General features: G+C 38.8%; 4 protein-coding genes across 4 annotated transcripts; all 4 read left to right on the top strand.

Annotated features, from left to right (window-relative positions):
- LOC112565950 lies at nucleotides 1–6,983 on the top strand. The gene is made up of 2 exons (XM_025241851.1): nucleotides 1–723; nucleotides 6,948–6,983. Exons 1-2 carry the CDS (start codon nucleotides 1–3, stop codon nucleotides 6,981–6,983), a joined length of 759 nt encoding a protein of 252 aa, XP_025097636.1.
- Nucleotides 6,984–7,489: 506 nt separating this feature from the next.
- On the top strand, nucleotides 7,490–8,614 carry LOC112565952. The gene has a single exon (XM_025241852.1). The coding sequence runs from the start codon at nucleotides 7,490–7,492 to the stop codon at nucleotides 8,612–8,614; it is 1,125 nt and encodes a 374-aa protein (XP_025097637.1).
- Nucleotides 8,615–12,990: 4,376 nt separating this feature from the next.
- Nucleotides 12,991–14,070, top strand: LOC112565953. Its single transcript, XM_025241853.1, has one exon. It carries the CDS (start codon nucleotides 12,991–12,993, stop codon nucleotides 14,068–14,070), a length of 1,080 nt encoding a protein of 359 aa, XP_025097638.1.
- A 5,821-nt stretch (nucleotides 14,071–19,891) lies between these two features.
- Nucleotides 19,892–20,914, top strand: LOC112565954. The gene has a single exon (XM_025241854.1). The coding sequence runs from the start codon at nucleotides 19,892–19,894 to the stop codon at nucleotides 20,912–20,914; it is 1,023 nt and encodes a 340-aa protein (XP_025097639.1).
- The last annotated feature ends 1,994 nt before the right edge of the window (nucleotides 20,915–22,908 follow it).

Consider the following 22,908-nt stretch of genomic DNA (forward strand, 5'->3'; position numbering starts at 1 on the left):
ATGTCTATAAATAGTACAGCTACACCTGGTGAAGCTGTCATTGAGGTTCTACCATGGAACAATCCTAGTAACATACTGAGCATTCAAGACTATCAAGGCACGGTGTATTATTATAATGTGGTCATGAAACCCGTTGTGGTGGTTGCTGGTGTAGCCACCAACATCGTCAACTGTCTGGTGTTCAGACGACAAGGACTCAAGGACCGCATGAACCTCTGTCTCTTTGTCCTGGCGCTGATAGACATTGTCTACCTTCTGTACTGCATGATATTCACTGTCACCTACTGGATGAAGATACTGGACCCGGTGCTGGGCGAGGAGTTCTATCAGATAACATTTTGTTATGCTGGGGGCGTGTGTTCCGGTCTGAGAGAGACGTCCACGAGTGTCAGTGTACTGATTGCTGTCGAGCGCTGTGTGTGTGTGGTCTTCCCACTGAGGGCCAACTCCTTCATGACCACCAGAACCATGGGCATCCTGCTGGCTGCTATTGTGGTGGGCATGCAGCTGGCTTTCATCATGACACCGTTGAAGAGATTCGTGTTCCCGGTGTACGACAACACCACGGGGATGACGATGTGGAAGGTGGCTCGCTCGGCCACATGGCAGGACAACGAGGCTCTGCTGCTGTACGACACGGTGGATGACACCATCTTGCTGGTTGCATTTCCATTCATCGTCTTCATTCTCGTGTCAGGTGCCACGGCCATCACGGTGGTCAAGGTGAGAGCCTCCATCCTGTGGAGACAACAGGTCAGCTGCAGAAGTAGACAGGGTCAAGTCCAGCAGGTGGCGCTGACCAGGATGCTCGTGATCGCATCTTGTGTCTTCATCGCCAGCAAAGTGCCGGTAATCGCGTTCACCGTCGCTTCTCTGGTCGATCTAGATTTCTCCCCCTTTGGAAAACAATACAATATATTTAAGATAACACATTTATTAGTGTCTTACTTCCCCTACGCCCACTGTGCTGTCAGTTTTTTCGTCTACTATTCAATGTCTTCGAGGTTTAAGTCAGACCTGCGAGATGTTTGTAGATGTTCCCCCCTGAACTCAGGACCATCCTGTGAGATGTTTGTTGATTCTGTGCTAAACAACAAAGTCTTCAAAATATCTTCTAAACATTTGAAAAATACATCCGTTGTCTCTCAAAAACAAAAGCATTATGACAGTAGTTTCAGTATGACTAGTGGCTAGCTTTACTGAAACAACTCAGGGACTCTGTGGTATCAAAGTTTTTACATTGCTCCTCGAGGACACAAGATTTGTGACCGGTAAAGGAGCAGGTAAGAGTTTCGCTTTTGGAAATGAGTAACTAAATGACAAGGTGAGAACAAAATTTAGAGTTAAGTGATGAGTTGTTATCGAGGAAACTATAGTAAAAAAAACAAACAATGATGATTCAAAACAACTAGTGATGAAGGCGTGATTTTTAATTCATAGCATCGTGTTCGTATAGGAATGTCCGTTAAATGCTTAAAACCAAAATAAGACAATAAGAGTATGTCAATGAAAGAGCAAGAGGATAACTTAAACAAAATACCAATGTTATGAAGAAATGAGGCAATCAATTCACTAGGCATTATAATTATATTACAGACAAAGAGTACGAGAACAAGTTAGAAGACAAACTAGCACCCCTTGGAGTGTTTTATGACTAGTGCTGACAGAAAGATGTGTTGACTGCACATTTAAGAGATTCAGTGTCAGGTGAGTAAAAGAATATATATATTTGTACAAGTTCCACTATTTTGCTAAAACCCGGCGACTGCATGTGATTTGCTTTTAGTAAAAGGAACAGACAACTCGCGGTCTTCGGACGGACTTCGGAACGCAAGGGCTCAGCATATCGGTGAAAAGACTAAGGCAGGAGCCTTCAAAAAATATTGTTCATCTTTATTAATTAATAGTCTCAACAACAGAGATGCAAGTTTGCTAGCTCTCATAGGAAATAAGCTAAACGAAATACAGTCACACACACACACACTCAGGCCCCTCCCCAGCTACGATTGTTGGAGACTAAGATTGGTGCTGTGTACTACGAATACGAAAACAAACTTGGTTTTGTTATACCTGTTTAAAACTGCAATCGGAATTGCCCAAAGGTACTCGCATTATCTTGGCAAGCAGTTGTTTCCATCTACGACAAGAGGGTATCATTTAGAAATGGTGGTGGAGTGGGTGGGAGGAGTCTGTGATAATGTCGAACACACCCTGTGCAGAACCATGAGACAGTAATCAGCTCAGACCATGAATGAGAGGAGTGGAACCTCCTCGTCTCTGCTCGCTGAGAATTATTTCAGGAGTTAGGGATGAGACAGGAAGTCAGCCTGAGAGCAGAGACAGTAATCACGGTTTGATAAAATAAAACCACGCAAAGACTATTAGCAGGGTATGTAGAGAGAACGGGGTAGATGGCATGGGTGGCCTGTATCTCGTAATCAACAGACTGACAAACAGCTGCAACATGTCTAATCAACAGACTGACAAACAGCTGCAACATGGGGTTTTCTGCAAGTGGCATTTCTGGCCATGAGGCCTGGAGAGCCAGCCTGGACTCCGGGGAAAGACGAGTGAAGCGACCTTTGCAGACATCTTGCTTTAAATTGTGATAGTAACTTAGTTTTTACTCACATGTCAATTGTTATTATCCACATTGAATAATTTAATATCAACAATGAACTGACCAAAAGATTACCTGACATCCTTACAAGCATTGCATATAGTCCTTGATTAGCAAAAACAGAAAAAGCAATAAAGAAAAAAAACTAAGGCACAAATCTACCTCAACCACCCACCCTCCCATAAGGTAGAGGTTAGCAACTACACCCGCACGACAATCACATCAATTATTCCTTTCATCACATCAGATAACAAACCAGCCAAACCCGCAGCAACAATTAATTAGAGGCTCTTCACTTTCTTTTTTCCCTTAGTAAAATAGAAAACAATTACCAAGGCCGGTACTGGACTATTTTATGGCACATGCCAAACATTCCCTCCCCAACAAAACGGGTGTGTTATGGTACTCTTATTTAAATTAAAGTTTAATGTCTTCTCTTGTACTTTACTTTGCAAAGGGAGTTAATACATGCACAAGGCCAGCCACTGGAGTGTTAAGAACACCGACTTTTCGTTTAGTACAAAAACATCAAATATATAAACAAGCAGAAAGGCAACAGCACTCGAAATCCTCGCCCATTCATATTTTAGTAAGATAGAAGAGCAAAGCACACACGCACACACGCAGGGATGTATGTACTTACGCATGTGTACAGGAGTAGATGGGACAGTCGTGAAGGTCTCCGTAGGAGTCAATAAATAGACAAACATCTTTTTTTCTAAGTATTAATATTATGAACAGTAACATAAAAAATTTAAACTCTCCTGTCCCCCTAACTCTAATTTTTTTCTTCTAGAAACCTCGTTGTAACGTTCATTGTAAGGATGAATTGAAGGTAAAACTGTCTCGCTCATTGTAGACATCAACTGTAACTACGAAGCTATATCGGTGAACATGTAGATGACCTGTAAGGTTGAAGCTGTGTTGTTAATTGTGGAGATGAATGAAGACTAATGTTAAGGGTACCATACCTTCAGGCAGCATAAACTTTTGGCCGATTATAATCGGTTTTGAGGTAAAAATTAAATAGTCGAAGAAAAGAAACTGTCTAAAATGTGTTGTGTTTATCTTTCTGGGACAATAGAGATCAAGAGGTGTGTGTGAGAGAGAGAGAGGAGTAGGGGAGAGACATGAACAGACTCAGAAGCTGTCACCTCCAGTTGTTTATAGGTATGATGATGACATCCGATATAACCACACCACACCTCGGGACCAGACACTTGGTCACCTGCCTCTCAGAACCACATTAGCAAACGTAGCATGGAGTCGAGATGGTAACAGGATGAACTGAGAATGAAGATATTATAATTTTTACTGGTGTCACATACAACATCCAAACAACAATCTGGACAGTGGGTGGTTCTGACAAAACCTGTCTTTCGGTGTTTTTGACTTATTGACATGGACGAGGAGCAATACAGATAAAGAGAAGTTGGAGATGGACAAAGCCATGTTAACAGTTCCCGATGGACATGAGATTTAAAGGATAGCCCTGTTTTAAACTGTAAATGTACATTGTGCATGCGCGTGACCAGCATCCTATTATTTACCAGCAATTATGAAGCAGAATGATCGTAAAAACTCTTGACAGACTACTAGTATAAAGCAGCAATATATTTCCACTGACCTTCATACCAACAATGTAATGCCAGGATTTAGCTGATTGAGCAAGAGACATTTATTGACAGCTTGACATGAAATGATGACCAAATGTTTAGAAGTCTACTGTCAGCACAATGTGTTCATTTCCTGTATTGCTTGCAACCAAAATATCTTCTCGATCTTTCAAATACTAATTTCATCCATTAGGAGAGCAGATAATGTTAATTATTCTCATGTTTTTCTCTTTTGGTTGTGAAAGTTCATCACGATTGGGATATTTTTTCTTTCCTCGATAATATCTCTCCTTGCGATGAGTGGCTCGCAGACGTGTCCCGAGCTTCTGACCAACGGCCGGAGTGGACTGCGCATGCGCGGAATGTTAAACGCTGTGCCCGTGTTGTTTGTTTGCTTGATGGCCGTCTGTCAACATGTCCTGAGTCGTGAGAGTAGACAGAGTCTGTCTTTAGCCACCTCGCTTATCTCCCTTTGTCAGGAAGGTGCTCTCTGATTACAGTCATCGATGTCTTATCAACTCCTCTAATCGTCTGCTCAGCACGTGTGAGGACTAAAGGTTACAAGAAGTTTAAAGGGCAAAAACTTCGGAAGGGACAGTCAGTTTGCACGGCCGGTATATAAACAAGAAATAGTAAACAAACCGTGTTGTCAGCCATGATGGTGGCAAGAAGATAAGATTTGTTTGCGGGAATATACGTCAGTAGTTAGCTCCCTTTCCATCGTCCCCTCCTCCTTCTTTTAATGGAAGCACTTTACTTACAAACAAATCTCCAAACTAGAAAATTAAGAAAAGAAAAGATGGCTGCAGTAAGCTGTGTTCGTGGCTGGAAGTATGTCTGCTGGTTCAGAAAATCTCCTGATTGTATATTTCTCTCACAACCTTTGCACACATACGTAGATTTTCCTCACATCACGTGTCTGTATAAATAATGCCGACACAGATTCGGTCAAATGAATATGCATGGTCATATCAGTGTGAAAGACGACGAGAAAGAAGAAAAACATCAAAATAAAACATAAACAATTTCTCAAACAGTCTTCTAGTGTCATCGGAATTTTTTTCAGGTCAACACGCTAATGGATGGTAAAGGTCCTTCCTGCTCTCCTCCACACTCGTTCAAAATATAACGATGTCAGTTCAACAAACTGGTAGAAGAAATAAGACAAAGAAGTTGTATTGGTGTTCAGAAGGACTTGATTCATTCAGAAGCCAGTAACCACAGTGACATTTCTAATGGTGACAAACAAGCAGCATCCACAGCTCAGTTCCTCTGTCATGTCTTCTGTCAGCCTCAGCCTTGGCTGCTTCAAGGATGGTCTGAAGGAAGTGGTAAAACTGTTGAGAAGCCAATCATTATCTTCCTTCCTACTTGTTCACAACAAAATCACGATGATGACTCAGATGCTAACCTACTAACATTCACAAATTAACATTTTTTTGTTATGCATTCCTGGAAAATTATTTTTTCAAAAGTGTCTAAAAAAGTTTGCTAAAATCACTGCCTAGCTTCATCGAAAACATCGCGTGTGGATGTATATACTTATATACTCATAGGCGTGTGGTCTTTAGTAATTATGTTTTTGATTGAATAATATCAATATTAATTATTTAAATTTTATAAAACAGTTTTATTACGTTTCCCGTTACACAATCATGTCTTTTTATAATCATCGTCTTTTGTAGGCGTGTTTGTCCCTTTTTTCTTAAATATTTATATAATATTTCAATATCTCTCTTTCTAATACCTTCATGGTGTGTATGATGTATGTGAGTGCGTGTGTGTGTGCATGTGTGCGTGAGTGTATGTGTATTTCTTTGTGTGAAAACACAGTGAACCAAACAGACCTTGTCTTCCGACAAAATAAATCTTTTATGAAATTTTCTATTAAAATATTTGCTGCTCTCGTTTTTACAGAAAATTGTATTTTCTCCTGATACAACTAACACCTGTCAGGTAGTGAGTGTGCGACAATAAAGTGTATATTTTATCCGAAACTTTGGCTTGGGGTACACATGTACAAAGCTACACCACCCTTTACAAATATCAAATTGGGAAGAAGGAACTGATTGTATTTACAATTAATTTGAGATATTTAAACAATGCAAGGTAACAATAGAGAAATGTCAGTCAGTCACGTTTTGATGTTTGTAGACACTAATGAGAGTGTTTATCGTGGGGTGGGGGACTCTGGGATTTCCTAATGTACTTCCTCTTCAACGGTAGTGTTTATATTTTGTATACATGGTCTTCTCTCATCATTTTCTTCCTTCACTGAAGCAAACATCTTTAAATCTTGCCCTTCATTTTATTGTTCCCTTAAGAAAATCTTGGCCATAACGAATTGTTTAACCTGCAGGCAGCTGATTCCCTTTGTGGACACGCAATTCTTGACCTAAGGTGAGATAATAAATACTTACCAGTCCTTTCTTGTTTGTGAAGCATTCTTCTAAGTGCCACGGGGAGTCCAGTTGTCTAGTGGTTACAAACAAAGTTCGCTTGTCATTACTGCAGTGAGAGGCTCTGGGTTCAGATCTTGTGCGGGATTGGGCTTTTGGATTGTGTCCATTGTTTCCAGTTTTTTCTCTCTCTCTTCTTGTGGCCTTGTAGTCACGTGCCTGTCCGTCTTCTTCCTTTTTGTCTTTTTCCGTATACTACCTTATTGTTCAGACTGTCCATGATGTATATGTTAATTTTTGTTACTGTTGCAGATGCTTGATGTCCTATGGACAGTCAAAGCAGATTGATTTCTCCCGCTGCTTGCATTCTTCCACATTCTGTGATTTCAGTTAGTTTTATAGTGAAATGATGGTGAGTGACAAAATGAGATGGAAAATGTGGAAAACATAAAAACTAAGGAAATAGGAACAGTGAATTAATAATGTCTAACAAGTAGAAAATAAGTCCTTATGTTAATTAGAGAGTGATATCGTGAATCAGTGAGTTACTGAGTGAATTAATGAGTTCACAGAATAAGCAAACACAACATATTCACATGAATCAGCTTCTAAAGTTCTTAAACAATTGTACAATAGTTCAATGTTACCACTATTGCGTGAACTAAACAACCAATGGGTAGGAACTGACAGGCCTAATATTCCCGAAAGTGGAGACTTCTGACGGTCTTCACTAACATTACTTTGAAAGAGCTTTACCTATCTTTCATTAACATGACAGGTGTGAAATAATGCTAAGCCCGGACAGTCTGAAGCTGCCGCAGTATCTTTAAATATAACAATAATATTATAATACAATGAATTTTTCTCAAAGCAATGAGGAATTTTTACCTTGGAATCACCCAGACAATGTACTGTCTTACAAGGCAGTGGTTGCTGTAGCAGCTGTTCATCACACTGTCATGAAGCCTGTCGTCGTCAGCGTGGCCGTCTCGACCAACATCGTCAACTGCCAGGTGTTCAGGCGCCAGGGTCTGAGGGACCGCATGAACCTGTGTCTGTGTGTGCTTTCTCTGGTGGACATGTTCTACTTGACTTTCTCAATGGTCTTTACAGCCTCGTACTGGGCCGTGCTAATCAACCCTGTAGTAGGGGAGGTCATCTACCAGAACGCACGTTGCTATCTCATGGGAGTGAACTACGGCTTGAGAGAAACCTCGACCTGTATAAATACAGTGATCGCCATGGAGCGATGTCTGTGTGTCCTGCTCCCGCTACAGGCCAAGACCCTCGTCAGCACTAGAACCATGGGTATCCTTCTGGTTGCCATAGCGATTTCAATGCAGTTTTCGTTCATCACAACCCCCATCAAGAGCTTTATATTTCCTGTTTACGATGGCGCGTCTAACGAGACTTGGTGGAAGCTCACCCTGGCGGACAGCTGGCAGAAAAGTGCGGTTCTGAGGGTGTATGACAAGATCGACGACACAATCATGCTTGTCGTCTTTCCCATCCTCACCTTCATCCTCGTCTCAGGCGCAACGGCTATCACGGTGGTCTCCCTTCGAGCCGCCATCTTGTGGCGACAGAAGACCAGCTCCACCAGTGGCGAGGCGCAGGTCCAGCAGGTGGCGCTCACCAAGATGCTGGTCGTCGTGTCCTGCTTTTTCATCGCCGGCAAGGTGCCGATGATCTCCGTCACCGTAGCCCGCATCGTGTACCCGGAGTTCTCGCCCTCTGGTCGTCAGTGTAACCTACACAGGGTGTGTGAGATGCTGGCTCGCTACATCCCGTATATTTACAGCGCCTGCAACTTCTTTGTTTATTATTCGCGATCTTCGAGGTTCAGGAGTGAGGTCAAGGACATCTGTAGGCGTGTTAGGAAACCCGTTCACTTAGCACGTGAACAGAACTCTGGTAGAGGTGATCTGACAGGAAAGACCTTTACACAAATACCTGACTACCTACCCGTCTACAAATAATTATTGATATATTTTCTAGATGGCATTTTTTCAGCCATATATATATAATTATAATTCCTTTGCATAAGCACTGTGAAGAAAGAAGAGTTTTTTTCCGCTTGTTATCTTTAATATAAGTTTTTCCAACCTTTGATATGAGACGATAAATAATCGCGAGGACAATGTCTGACCCTTCTTGTTCATATATTTCCATGTAAATTGTGTATTTAAGAAGACTGTAATACATAGAAGTCACTGATGCATGTCAGAAAACAAACATTAAATCCTGCGCGATTCTTGAGTTGCTTCCCTTTGACCGTTTAAAGGGCAACATTCCGTGTCAGAAATTTTACAAAACTATTTTAAGCTTTTTAAAATCTGTATCACGATTACATTGGCTTTTCTCTAGTATCAGCAACTCAGAAAATTGTATTTTCAGAAGTTCTCGGTATACAAATTGTAAATTGCGTTTATTTTCTATGCAATTTTTACATTACACAAAAACATCGAAGTTTTATAAAATTTGCGATATCGACTTTTCACACACCAAATATTACTAAAGTAAAATGAATGAAATAAATATATTTCATTAAATATATGTTTGTAGCTAAATGATGAGGTATTATAATATTTCAGTTTCGAAATTTCTATGATAAGATGTTATGATATTATTCATTCATCTCTCGTTCTGTGACGGAACCTACAACAAAACATCCTTTATAGAAATTCAGCAGTTTCAGCCATATTTACACATGTAAGATGCCTAATATTGCAGAAAATGAATTGATTATTTTCTGAATTTCAGCAATTCAGTTACAAACGATTTACAATCCCGTCCTAGAAGTGTCTTCATTATTTGCTCTCACATACAGGTGTAAGCCGTGTAACACATGTTTCTTGTATCTTATCTCCAAACTCTTTTTACTAACTTATCCTTTAACTTTTTTTAACGAGTATCATCAAATCATTACCATTGTTATAAATGACGATGTATGAATAATAGCTAATGATCTTGCCTTTGAATGTTTTTAAAGAATTCAGTGGCTTTATTGAGGAATAACAAGCTTAAGAAGTGTTTCATGGCAGCAATAAATATGAATCAAAGTTTTTATTCTTTCCTGGACTTCATTTGAAGTCAGTAATTAATAACTAAATAACGGTTCAATCTTCAAAATCTAGTATTTCACAAACTCCAAGTGTTTTTCATTAACTCATCTACACCGTGCTTTCTCTTTTTATTATTCTGATAAGGATGTTATTAAATTTTGTGGAGAGTGTGCCCTTGTATATATTGAAGCATCCGCTACTGTAAACAGTACCCAACCATTTAACCATTGCATCTCTCTGAAAAATGCTCAAACAATCTAAAGACCATGATATTATTTGTACACTAAGTTTTTAACTTTGGAAACCAGCTGGACAATTTTGCATCGTATTTAAAGTTATTTTTCCATTCAATTATAACTTTATACTTATTGCGGTGATGAAAGAACAAACACAATTTTATCCTTGTTTGATTATTCCATTGTGACAGTTAAATAATCTACAGCAAGTGTTATTTCGTTGCAGAGACTAATACTGAGTTAGAAGTTACCACTCTCTCAGTACCTCTGTGTCCTTTATACACTTACTTTTCACTCAGCTTTTACCTAAGACAAATCTAAATAAATTTTGTTGACCAAATTAAAACCTTTTGCGAAATCAACGAAAACTAAAGAGAAAAAAGCGAAATGTAAACACGAAGTTTAGTGCATCTTCGAAGTCCTTGGTGTCGAGCGATGATCCGGTTTGATTCTAGATAATTGCATGTCTCCGCGGTTGGTTCTGCGGAACCTGGTGACAACTACATTTTTTATTTCTGAGCAGACGAGTGGTAAGTCAATGAGTCAATGAGTAGAGGGTCTCAGGAAAGTACTTTTACATGATAAACATCATTTCCCTTCAAAAATTCTTCAAGTGCTAACATCTGCTCGATGCAGCCAGTCTCATCATGTGTGAAGTGTCGGTCAGATGGGACTGATCATACATATTTCTATCCGATTATAAATAGAGAACTAGCCTGGTGAGTATTGATTCGCGACCTACAATGCCTTCTTAGGACTATGGTTCTAATATAAATTAAGTTTCGGGCGATTATTATTTTTTTATAATTTTATCAACACATCATCATCACTCAGGGTTCTTTTGTGTATTGCTAGTATTGGAAAGGAGCACACTCAAGTTACAGGTTGTTCATAAAGGCTTCGAAAACGCAGGCGGGTGTCGACTTCTGACAGCGTGAAATAATTCATGTTGTTTAGTTTAAAGTCTTTGGTCCAAAACAAAAACAACGCAATTTGAATAGTCCTTGACAATTTTTGTGACTTGTTTATGACAATGTTTGTGGTTTGTTGACAGAGTGCGCACTTATCACGAATGTGTTCAAGATGGATGTCACTGCCGTTATTACAAGTAACATGTAATGTCTACTAAACATTCAACAAAATAACAAAATAACAGTTAACAAACATAAAGTGCACGTAGAAATAACAGTCACCTGTGACAGCCATATTTACCAAGCGGGCTGCACAGTTTTCTCCCTTGCCAGTATCATTGATTGCTAGTGAAATGGCGCAATTAGTAGACTACGAACATCAACTAAAACATCAGTTCATAATCTTGCAACACCAGATAAGTGTAGGTATTCTCCCACTGAACATCCGATCTTCTTTTACCAGATTGCATACGATCGTGATTTATGGTTTAATTTAATGTTTCCTTTTTTTTCACTCAATCTCACTAACTTTACTTTGTACGTACTGGGTGCTAAAGGAGATTCTGGGATAAACTAATTTTAAATGATTTCATAAAGTTCGGTGCAAAATATTCTTTCTCTAAATCTGTGAATATACTCCTTTAATTAACGAAATGCACACCTACTATCATGAACAGGACAAGGCCAGCAACACGGACATCGTGATTGTACAGAGAAACGTGGAGGTCGTGAAGACTTTAGCCGGGGAGAAGGTTGGTCCTGTCGGTTGTCTTAATCCTCACACGGCAGATGTGAAAACGCTGATAATCGAGCGAGACAATGTTCTGTCTACTGAAATTTGCGAATAAGTTATTCACATAAGGCCAGCTGTTCAGTTCACGACCAAACACGTGACATCTGTGTAAAGGAGACAATGATACACTGTACAAAATGCGATTTCTGTTTGGCAAGGTTGTTCTGTCCCTGGACCGCCATGTCAAATATTTTCAAAACAATATTTGACAGTGGATAATAGGTGTTCAGTGATAGAGATCTCCAAGACTTGTTTCCTTATGGCATTTGTGGTTAGTAATATTAATCAAAATTCAATGAAACCGCTTGCTTGCTTCCCTCCTGGAGACCATCGCCTGCTGCTTGTGTCACTCGGATGGCAAGTCAGGTAACGGAATGAAGGAATTAGGCACTTTGTCAGACTGGAACATCATTAAAAACAACAGAAATTTAAGCCTCATTATCTTAAATTTACTGCAGCTGAAAACAGTCGATAACAATAGCAATGCAATCAGGAAACTGGCTTTTCATTTTAAAGAAACATTTCTTACAACTCGCATGTAGTTCAGTTTTACCACAGAGATTTTTTCCTATGAAGTTCGTAAGATTCTTTAATTCTTTAAACAATTTTATCATTACAAAGTCAACATGCCCCAGCTACATAATTTGACAGTTAACCACAGAGTAAATGTGAATATAAATAATTTCTTTTGCCTAATGATCGTGAACAACATTAAACTTTCTGTTCCTCGATATAAAAATATTAAATCCTCAAATGTATTCAGGTTGCATTAACACGTTTCCGTGTGTGTATGCGTGTCTAGTTTTCTGTATGAGAAAGTGAGTTTTCCACACACACACACACACATTGAGTGTATTTATTAAATATGTGGGGAAGTGAATGTTAGAGAGGCACAGACGTTTACATAGATGTGTGCGTGTGTACGTGTGCGTGTGTTTATTTTTGATCTGACACCCCTACCTATAATAGAGAAATTATGCAAATATATCATCCCTGTCCTCGAATTTTCAAACGAATATTGAATAAAAAATTTTCTAAACTTTGATATAAATCAGTGTTGGTTATATTTAATAACATATTCAGTTTGTGGCACAAAATAGTTTCTGTAAGGTGAGGTGGAAACAGTTTTAAATTTTAAACTTCCCAAAGATTTGTCAGTTTCTATTCTATGTCTAGTTGATCTGTAGCCTGCGATGCTGAAAATCCAGTTTTATTTTTAACAAATGATAGCAATGTCCCTTTGCTTTGTGGCTCTGGAGTTCCGATTTCACTGTGAAAACAAATAGTAACCATGACTCTTTGCTCCGAGAGAGATAACTGATGAGATTGTAAGTTTTCAAAACTATGATAATGAATAATTCTGAAATTGATGATATTGTACCTCCCTGGAGCCACCCTGATAATATTGTACACTACAAGGCAGTGGCAGAGATAGAGTTGTTCTATCATGTTGTCTTGAAGCCTGCAGTGCTCGTCCTCGCTGTTGTCACCAACATCATCAACTGCATCGTGTTCAGGCGCCAGGGTCTGATGGACCGCATGAACCTCTGTCTGTTTGTCCTCTCTCTCGTGGACATGACTTACCTGGTTTACTCCATGACCTTTAGCATCACATACTGGATTAAACTGTCAGACCTTGAAGTCGGGGATTTTATTTATTATAGCGCTCGTTGTTATGGTATGGGGGTGAGTTATGGCCTGAGAGAAACCTCATCTTGTATTAATACTGTGATAGCGGTGGAGCGCTGCTTGTGTGTCCTGTTCCCACTACGAGCCAAGTACCTTGTGAGTACTACAACGATGGGAATTTTACTGGTTGCCATAGTGATTACGATGCAGGTTGCCTTCGTTACAAACCCTATCAAGAATTTTATATTTCAAGCTAATGATGGAGATACTAACGAGACTTGGTGGAACCAGACTCTGTCGGACAGCTGGCAGAAAAATGAGTTTCTGCGAGCGTATGACAAGATTGAGGACACAGTCATGCAGATCGTGTTGCCAGTCCTCAACTTCCTCCTAGTCTCAGGTGCAACGGCCATCACGGTTGTCTCGCTCAGAGCTGCCATCTTGTGGCGACAGAAGACCAGTTCCGCCAACAGTGAGGCTTATTTCCAGCAGGTGGCGCTGACCAAGATGCTCGTGTTGGTCTCGTGCGCTTTCGTCACCAGCAAGCTGCCGATGATCTCGATCACTATCACCCGCATCGTCCATCCCAGTTTCGCGCCCTCTGGTTGTCAGTACAACTTGTACAAGGTGTTCGAGATGATGAGCCGTTACTTCCCGTACCTTCACAGCTCCTGTACATTCTTTATCTACTACTTCAGCTCATTGAGGTTCAGGACTGAGGTCCAGAGGATCTGGGGCTGCGTCTACAAGTCGATGTTCTTCGCACGTGCAAACCAGTCTACTAGGCTTGCTTTTCAGTGAAGACTAGAGCATAATCAGGACATCCTTTACATTAACACTTCGTTTAAATCGTTTCGCTGGAGAGTTCTCTCTACTGTACAGGTTCGTGATGATGATGATGATGATGATGATGATGACGACGACGACGATGATGATGATTATTATTAATTGATTTAATCAGGGCATAATCACGCTCTCGAAGGACCATGCTCTCAGTGCCAGTCAAGTAGGAGACGTGGGCAGAACACGAAAGGACAGAATACGAAAGACGGAAGAAAAAACAAGTGTGCAAACAGGAAACGAGTAATAAAGGACAAGCACAGAAAACACGAAAATGAATCGGAGAACAAACAGTCGCCGTGGACAATGTCGTAAGTCTGCGACTGTTTTCTGATTGCCAAGTATCTGTAACCTTTTACTAATAGCAGCTATCAGATTTTTTCTGTGCAAATCAAATGGGAATTTTTCACGGGCGAAAACTTGCAACATTAAGTACGAAAAATCAGCAAATGAAAGTAAAATAACAATCGAAACTTTCTTGTTGTTGATCGTTTGACAGCAGCATTGCCATGTCTTTCGTAGCGATTGTTAAATCACTGGCAAAACTTTCTTTTTTACTTCATTAAGACAGCATTTATGCAATTACTTCTAGTACAGGATTCACTACTACTACACTACTACTACTACTACTACTACTACTACTACTACTACTACTACTACTACTACTACTACTACTACTACTACTAATAATAATAATAATAATAATAATAATAAATGCAAAATTTATCAAGCGCATACTCACACTCCTAAGGAGAACGAAAGATGGACAGCATACGAGGGATAGGAAAATAAACAAATAACATAGGAGATCTAAAAGAATAAACAACCTACTAAACAAAGAATAAAATAAAGTTTATTAATAATATTAACATATCATATTTCAAATCAAATTCGAGATAGGTCAAGGTTAGAATAAGAGACAATTATTTTTAAGGGCTTTTGTAAATTATAAAATATTTCTATAATGACCATAATAATCCTGTTAAAGATTCGTATAGTAAAATATCTATTTTACCTGACAAATTTCTAGATTACATTCAACATTAAAGTCACTGTTAAATCATCTATATCTATTCAATCAGATACATAGGATTACAAATGTTATTTTATATATTTTATGTGCCAACAAGACCCATAAAGCAAGAGCTATGTGGCATTGTGATCAGTTTTCACCTCCTGACAAGTTTAATTTTTATAGATTAACATTTTAAAAACATTTACAGCCAAAGATTTGTACTTTTGTTTACCTCGTAACTCGTGTTTTCAAAGATAAATTGGACAGCAGTTTAACTTACTGCACTTGAGAGATGAACACCTGCGGGGTAAGGACCAGACCTGTACCATGCTCTCAGGTCTTTACTAGAAATGGTTGACAATGTCCGTCCTACCAATGTTTTTGTAATAAAATAATTTTGGTAATGACCGTGGGATACTGATCTGTGATGGTCTGTCTTCATTTTTGACACAAAAACTGAACTGATTTTTGACTGTAAAGAGGACTGGGAGAGCATCAGTCACAGCCTGACGATGTGCAGCTACGAAAAATTCAAACATCTTTCTCGTTTGAAGACTTTTATTGAGCGAACGATATGCTTCTCAGGTGTAAACCACGTGACGTATGTTTACAGCGCGTAAACCCATAATATACAATAAATTACATATATATATATCCAAAAGATACATTGTAGAGTAAATATCAGGGTTATATGGTTTATAATTGTTGTGGGAGTAAGTTGCTATGGTCATGGATGAGTGACGACCTGATGCGACATTAACTTGTATGAAGACAAAGAATCTAGTCTTCTCCTAGTTTGACACTTACACACACAGAAACACACATGCATATAACACACGTATAACGAGATATAACAGATTAACATTTATATCTTTTTTATTTCTTTACTCATGCAAATTTCTCAAGACAGGTTTGTTAATTTATAAAGAGGATAATCAAGCAAGACAAGTTCTCGCGATTTATCCATGACATAAACTACTTTTTAATTATAATTAAAAGTTTTTTTTACAACGAATTGATGTCGAGCTCTAGGTTTCAATAGACTAACGATATCACCTCTTGGTGTCGAGTTGGCGACTGCACCTTCCACCCTGCATCTCTGATGGTGATCAAGCGCGAGGCGAGTAAATTAACAGCTGGTGAGGTAGTAGTTTATTAGTACTAATAATTGGAGTTAATTTGTTGTTATTTTGTTGTCAACTTGACTGCCTGTTTGCTTAAATCATGCAAGCGACAGGTTTTTATGCCTGTACGTATTTAGGTGATAATTTTTGGATTAATAAACGATTAAACTAGTATTCATGTATTGAGCTTTTTGACAGAGTCAGTTTTCAATGTTAGTAAAGCTGGTGTCAGCCTGTAAATAAACTTCTTTTATCTTTGTTCTTGTGAGCTGTGACAATGTTGTTAGTTCTACATCTGAATGACTGGAAAGTAAATGTATGTTCAATGTAATGGCCAGTGTTTCCGTTCAATGAGCAAGTATGTTCAAAATGTAAGTCTCACCACACATGACAGTATACTACAACAAGTCGACAACTACAAATCGCATTGAGGATTACAAACCTCTTGTGTGGTAGTATTTTGTGGACCACTATGTTGGTAGAAATGTAGTACATGAACAAGTTAACACATTAGGAATTTGACAAGCTAGTTTGGTCGATTTACTATCACTCCTCCATGCTTCGTCGCACTTTCGCCTAAAACACTTTATAACTAAACCCATAACTAAATAATAATAACTTTATAACGAAACAGCAACATGACAGTCAGTATATTTATAAATATGTCTTTAAGGGAAAACAAGAAAATCGGCGGACGATGCTTCGTGTCTGTTAACTAAACACTCGACACCTACATTCTCTCCTGTACAGGAGAAACATTTATCGCAGTCGGTCGATTCAACTCTTGTACACCTGCACACTCTATGTCCAAATGTTCTTGCTTACAGAACAGAATCTCTGCCTTGGAGTTTCTTGAAATTTTATGTTCAGCCTCCTAAAAAGTAGTTAATCTTCTTCTAAATTTTTGTCTGAATTATCTTTTCGACAGCACTTACTGTAGTCTGTCTACATTACACATCTTTCTTTTCAAACTGTTCTTCATAAAACACTTCTCCAAACAAGACTAAGTAAGAAAACAGTCACCAAGTATTGTTTTTAAACTAAGTACATTAACATAGTTCATATAGACAGAAGTATTACTAATCACACTACCACCCAGTCAGGCATCAGTGAGATACCGGACAGACTTACCGACTGACAAGCTGTACACTATTCTTTCGAAGAGAATTGTTTGATCCAAATGTAGTGATTACTCAAAGCAGGCAAGAAAATACAATCCACCAGAAATCACATGCAGTTCATATTTAAAAATACTTTTACGGAATGAAGGGAAGTAAAATTTAGAGGATTTAAACAATTATTAATATTTAGATAATTTTTTTTAAATATTGATCACGTATTTGTAAAAATGATAATCGAATATGAGCTTCGTAATGTCTTTGCTCGTGTGTGTGTGTATTTGCTGCTCTGAGACAATAAATAAATTCTTCTGTTTAATGTGTTAAAAGGAAGGTTACTCTTAAATATGTCACCTGTAATTTCCTACGATGGATAATATTACACTCCTCACCACCACTTTTAAAACGTGAAATCACAGGGAAAAATATTTTAATTTTTTTTACAAATAGAAAAAACCACGCAAATTAATTACAAGGAGAATTTTAATATTTTTATAGCAATAGAAATCAGAAAGAAAAAATTGATAAGTAAAATTTGATATCTGGAGCCTGGTCACACTCCGATAATTTTTGTCTAAAATAAGAAATAAAATTTTCAAATATTTACTTAACTGTTCATCCTTGCTGGTTCTTCCTGTATTTGTGAATGGTCATGGTCGATTGCTTCAATATCTTACTCCAGTCATGCAAATATTCTATTCCTGCCCTCTAATTTGTCTCTTCTATTGAAGTGAATCTTGAATATATAAATATCTCCAAACATTGAGGTAAGCCTCTGATGGTGATACTTAAAATGTAACACTCTTTGTGGCACCAACTACTTTCTCTAGCAAAAGGTAAAAACAGTTCAATGTTTTTTTAAATGTATACTTGTGTCCATTTGTTCATGAAGCTAGTCGCATTTAACAAGTTTTATTCCTGATAATAGCAACTAACACTTTGCTCCCTAATTATTGAGGATAAAAGTTTGCTAAAGTTTGTTTAAATGGAATTTTCAACATGTGTATGACTGTTGAGAGGGATGGGGAGTTCTTACTTTATAATAGTCTGGAAATCTTACTAGTTGTCCAGGTCTTTAATTTTGTTTGTTTATTTTTTTATTACTTGGATTATTCTTGTCGTGGTTATATTTTCTCTTGACAACCCAATTTAGTAATTGTAACCAGCTACTAATTTTTTTATGTTCTTCTACCTAATCTCCCTAAGTGAAGTCCATTCATGTCCTCTAGTATATTTTTTAGTTCTTACACTTTGTTCTCTTTCTATCCTTACTTCCATTAGGGTTTTTTTCTCTCTTCCCTATCTCTATTTCATCACTTAATATATTATCCTTGCAGTTCTCATTCTATCATAAAATCATATTAAGGAACAGAAGTACTGATTGTAGACAGAATTTTTTTAAGTAAATATTTGTCTTTTTTTTAATTAGTTGTTCTTAAAGTAAGGGAGAGAACTACAAGCAGATCAATCATGTAGTGGGCGAGTTACTGAGGTAGGTTTATTTAAGACTTACTTTAATTTCAACAGCTTTGTGATGACTTGATGAGAGAAAGCAAACAGCTGCACAAAAATATCTACAGCATCGTCATCTAGAGGATCAATGGTTTCTTCTCACACTTACTTGTAACAACAAAAAATCCCGCGACACTCCATCCTCGACCGATGCATCATTAAACGAAGCAGTTCTATATTTGTGTTGACCAGACCAAGCTCGATACAGTATGTAAACAGATGAGGACAAACACCAGAGACTTCTGTGTCCACAGACTTCTTGTCACTCTCCGAGCGCCAAGTGAAAACTAACATCAACAGCATCCACTAAACTATAAAAATTCTTCAGAAATTGAAACGATGAGCACTGAGATCATGTGAAAAGAAAATTATGTAATGCAATGAAATCAAATGTTGTATACAATCCCTAATGATACCCAGACAAAGATTTTGTGTAATATTGAATACCCGTCTAAATATGGAAAAAAAGGTTTTATTTTATTTTTTGTGATTCAATAGATTGATAAAATTTCATTGATAGACAAAGCAGCGACTACTCAGATTATCTACATTTAGCCATTGTTGTGGCTGTCATTAACGCAGATTCTTTTAACTTTTCAGGTTTGGGGGAGGATGAGAACTGACTGAACCCGATTAAGATTTTGTAGCTGTTGTGCTCAGGAAGCAGTCTCGTAGACAAAAAGTGGTTTTGTTTGTTCATGATTTAAAAGAAACCATCTGAAACATGAAAAACTGTTGTCTGCTGATGACCAGTTGACTGAATGAATTGCAAGCCAGTGAAGCGTGGCTTGTACTTATGAGATGTTGGCCTTGATTGTCTAGCTACTTAATTATCTTATTATCTTTTTTTATTGCCTGTTCTGAGAATGAAAGCTTGAAACAGGGTTACAGTCCTAAAAAAAATTATCATGAATAATTCAGAGAGTAAAGATATATTTCTTCCCTGGAATAACCCGAGTAACATACTGCCTTATAAGGCGGTGGTAGATGTCGCATTTTTTCACCACACTGTCATGAAGCCTGTGGTGGTCACGGTCGCTGTGCCGACCAACATCGTCAGCTGCCTGGTGTTCAGGCGCCAAGGACTCCGAGACCGCATGAACCTCTGTCTCTGTGTGCTGTCCCTCGCAGACATGGTCTACCTGTCTCAGTCGATGGTCTTCACCATCTCATTCTGGATTAAACTGATAGACCCACAAATAGGGGAGATAATCTATCAGTATGCGCGGTCGTACGTCATTGGGGTGAGTTATGGCCTGAGAGAAACTTCCGGTTGTATTAATTGTGTGATAGCAGTGGAGCGATGTCTGTGTGTCCTGTTCCCGCTACAGGCCAAGACCCTCGTCAGCACTAGAACCATGGGTATCCTTCTGGTTGCCATAGCGATTTCAATGCAGTTGGCTTTCATCACAACCCCCATCAAGAGCTTTATATTTCCTGTTTACGATGACGCGTCTAACGAGACTTGGTGGAAGCTCACCCTGGCGGACAGCTGGCAGAAAAGTGCGGTTCTGAGGCTGTACGACAAGATCGACGACACAATCATGCTTGTCGTCTTTCCCATCCTCACCTTCATCCTCGTCTCAGGCGCAACGGCTATCACGGTGGTCTCCCTTCGAGCCGCCATCTTGTGGCGACAGAAGACCAGCTCCACCAGTGGCGAGGCGCAGGTCCAGCAGGTGGCGCTCACCAAGATGCTGGTCGTCGTGTCCTGCTTTTTCATCGCCGGCAAGGTGCCGATGATCTCCGTCACCGTAGCCCGCATCGTGTACCCCGAGTTCTCGCCCTCTGGTCGTCAGTGTAACCTACACAGGGTGTGTGAGATGCTGGCTCGCTACATCCCGTATATTTACAGCGCCTGCAACTTTTTTATTTATTATTCGCGATCTTCGAGGTTCAGGGGTGAGGTCAAGGACATCTGGGGATGCGTCAACGGCTCGACCTTCTTAGCACGGGGGCAACAGTCAGGTCGCCTTGTTACTCCTTCACTCAAGACTAAGGAGCATTCAGGAGACAAGCCATTCGGTTCTGGTTAATTTTTGTGATTTTTTTAAAATATAAATTCTCGTCGAATGTAAGTACGTTCAATTAATGTCCTAACCAGTTGCAATACAATGATAATGATGATGACAATGATAACGATGGCACTTCACTAATCTTATTTAAGTGTGTAATAAGGAAATTCCTATACTTATTACATTTACGTTTACCTTAAGGTATTTATATACACGTAGATTTACTAAGTGATAAAAATAAACAACACTCCTTCTGTAAGTTGCTTTCCTTCGACAGTATTCATGAAGACTTTCTTTTTCTCAGGGATTTCTTTTATTCTTTGCTTTGTGTATGTCTCAGCCCCAGTGTTTCTTACAAACTCTTAAAAATACGACGAAGCTTATCTGTGTTCGAGAACTGTTGATTTGATGATAAACCGCTTTATTATACTGAATTGTTTACCTACTAGATAAATATAAATAACAATATAATCAACAATATTGTACCCCGATTGACCTAATATTTTAAGCACGCATTATTCCCGAACAATCGAAATATTAATTAATGACATAATAATAATTATTACGAAGCTTGTCTATTTCCATCCTTCATTAACGGAAACTGTTTCTGTAAAAGTTTGGGCTTCCATTAAAGTATGTTCGTGCTGAACTCAGCGACTGGACTGACGACAGAGAGCAGGTCGGTTATTTTAAGGTTAAAACTGCTGGATGGCGATGATGACCTTTGTAAAGGTGTGCGACAAAGGTGAGTAAACATCACACTTCGTGTGTAAACAACGCCTGTAAACATGCACGGTTATGGCACGTGGACGGTCCATCCGGGGACATGGCGTCGCAGGTAAATGAAATTTCGTGACTTTGATTGATGAGTGAGTGTGTAAACCTAGTTAGGGAGAGTTAGAGAGTAGGTGAATAAACAAGTGTGTGGAGGACAAGAAGAGTGAGTGGGTGAGAGAGTGAGGGAGTGTCCGACTGTTTTTGTTTAAATTTTGTTTTCAACAATATACTAAGAAATTTTTAGTCTCATCCCGTCGGTGCAGCTGCACCTCCCTTCCACCTCCTGGTCACGTGGGTTAGTGGGTTAAGGGTGGGAAAGCCTGGGTGAGCCAAGTGATCCCCCTGGTGAAGTTCTCTGCTGTGGCGACTTCTATATATATACCTATGTCAGACATTGCATGCTTCTGTGCGAGCTCATGATCAAGCAATATTTTGTATTTTGTAAAGTATTCTGTGATGCAATATGAATTAGGCAGACTACCGTCCTTTTCCTAGCATCCCATAATTCAGAAAACAAGTTTTAGTAAGAAAAGTTGTATTTTTTTAGGAAAGGTCCTCTTATTTCAACGGTAATGCCCTTTTGCACAGTTTACTAAAGATTCTGATTGATGGCTTTAGCATATTTTCATGAATGTATTAATCCCAATGGGACATGAAAGTCAATGTGTCTGTCATGTTGGTATTTGAGTGTAGATTTTCTTCCGCCAGAGTATTATGATGAACTTCATAAACATAATAAACGAATTAAATGTTTCATTACAGCAGTCCCGTTTTCGTGTTTAATAGTGTGTCCAGGCAGCACTGACAAATCAAAAGTTTATGATCCAACATTAAAGATAATTATCTTAAGTCTGCTTTCTATCTACAGATCGAATATTAAACTTTAATACCAATCCGAACATTCCTCTAAAATCAAAAGCTGGTGCTGCTAACTTCTAGTCACTAATATTGGAGACAGAAGTCATTACGTTCACTATATATTTAACGATATACAGTAATCCTCACCATTAATACTCCATAAAATCCACTTAAATTGGGTTCAAATGAAGAAGGGATCGTAATTGAGATGGTCTTAGTAAAGAGGTTTTATTGTCTGACATATTTTGGATGCACGTGTCTGATAACTTGTCACGTGATTGTGATCCCATTTGGCGCTGAGTCACATACATGGCATTAGCCACGGAGGCTCTTTAATCTGTGGTGTTGACACACCTGTGACACACCTGTTGTCAGGACTT

The sequence above is a fragment of the Pomacea canaliculata genome, linkage group LG6 (genome assembly GCF_003073045.1).
Source record: "Pomacea canaliculata isolate SZHN2017 linkage group LG6, ASM307304v1, whole genome shotgun sequence".
Classification (NCBI taxonomy): domain Eukaryota; kingdom Metazoa; phylum Mollusca; class Gastropoda; order Architaenioglossa; family Ampullariidae; genus Pomacea; species Pomacea canaliculata.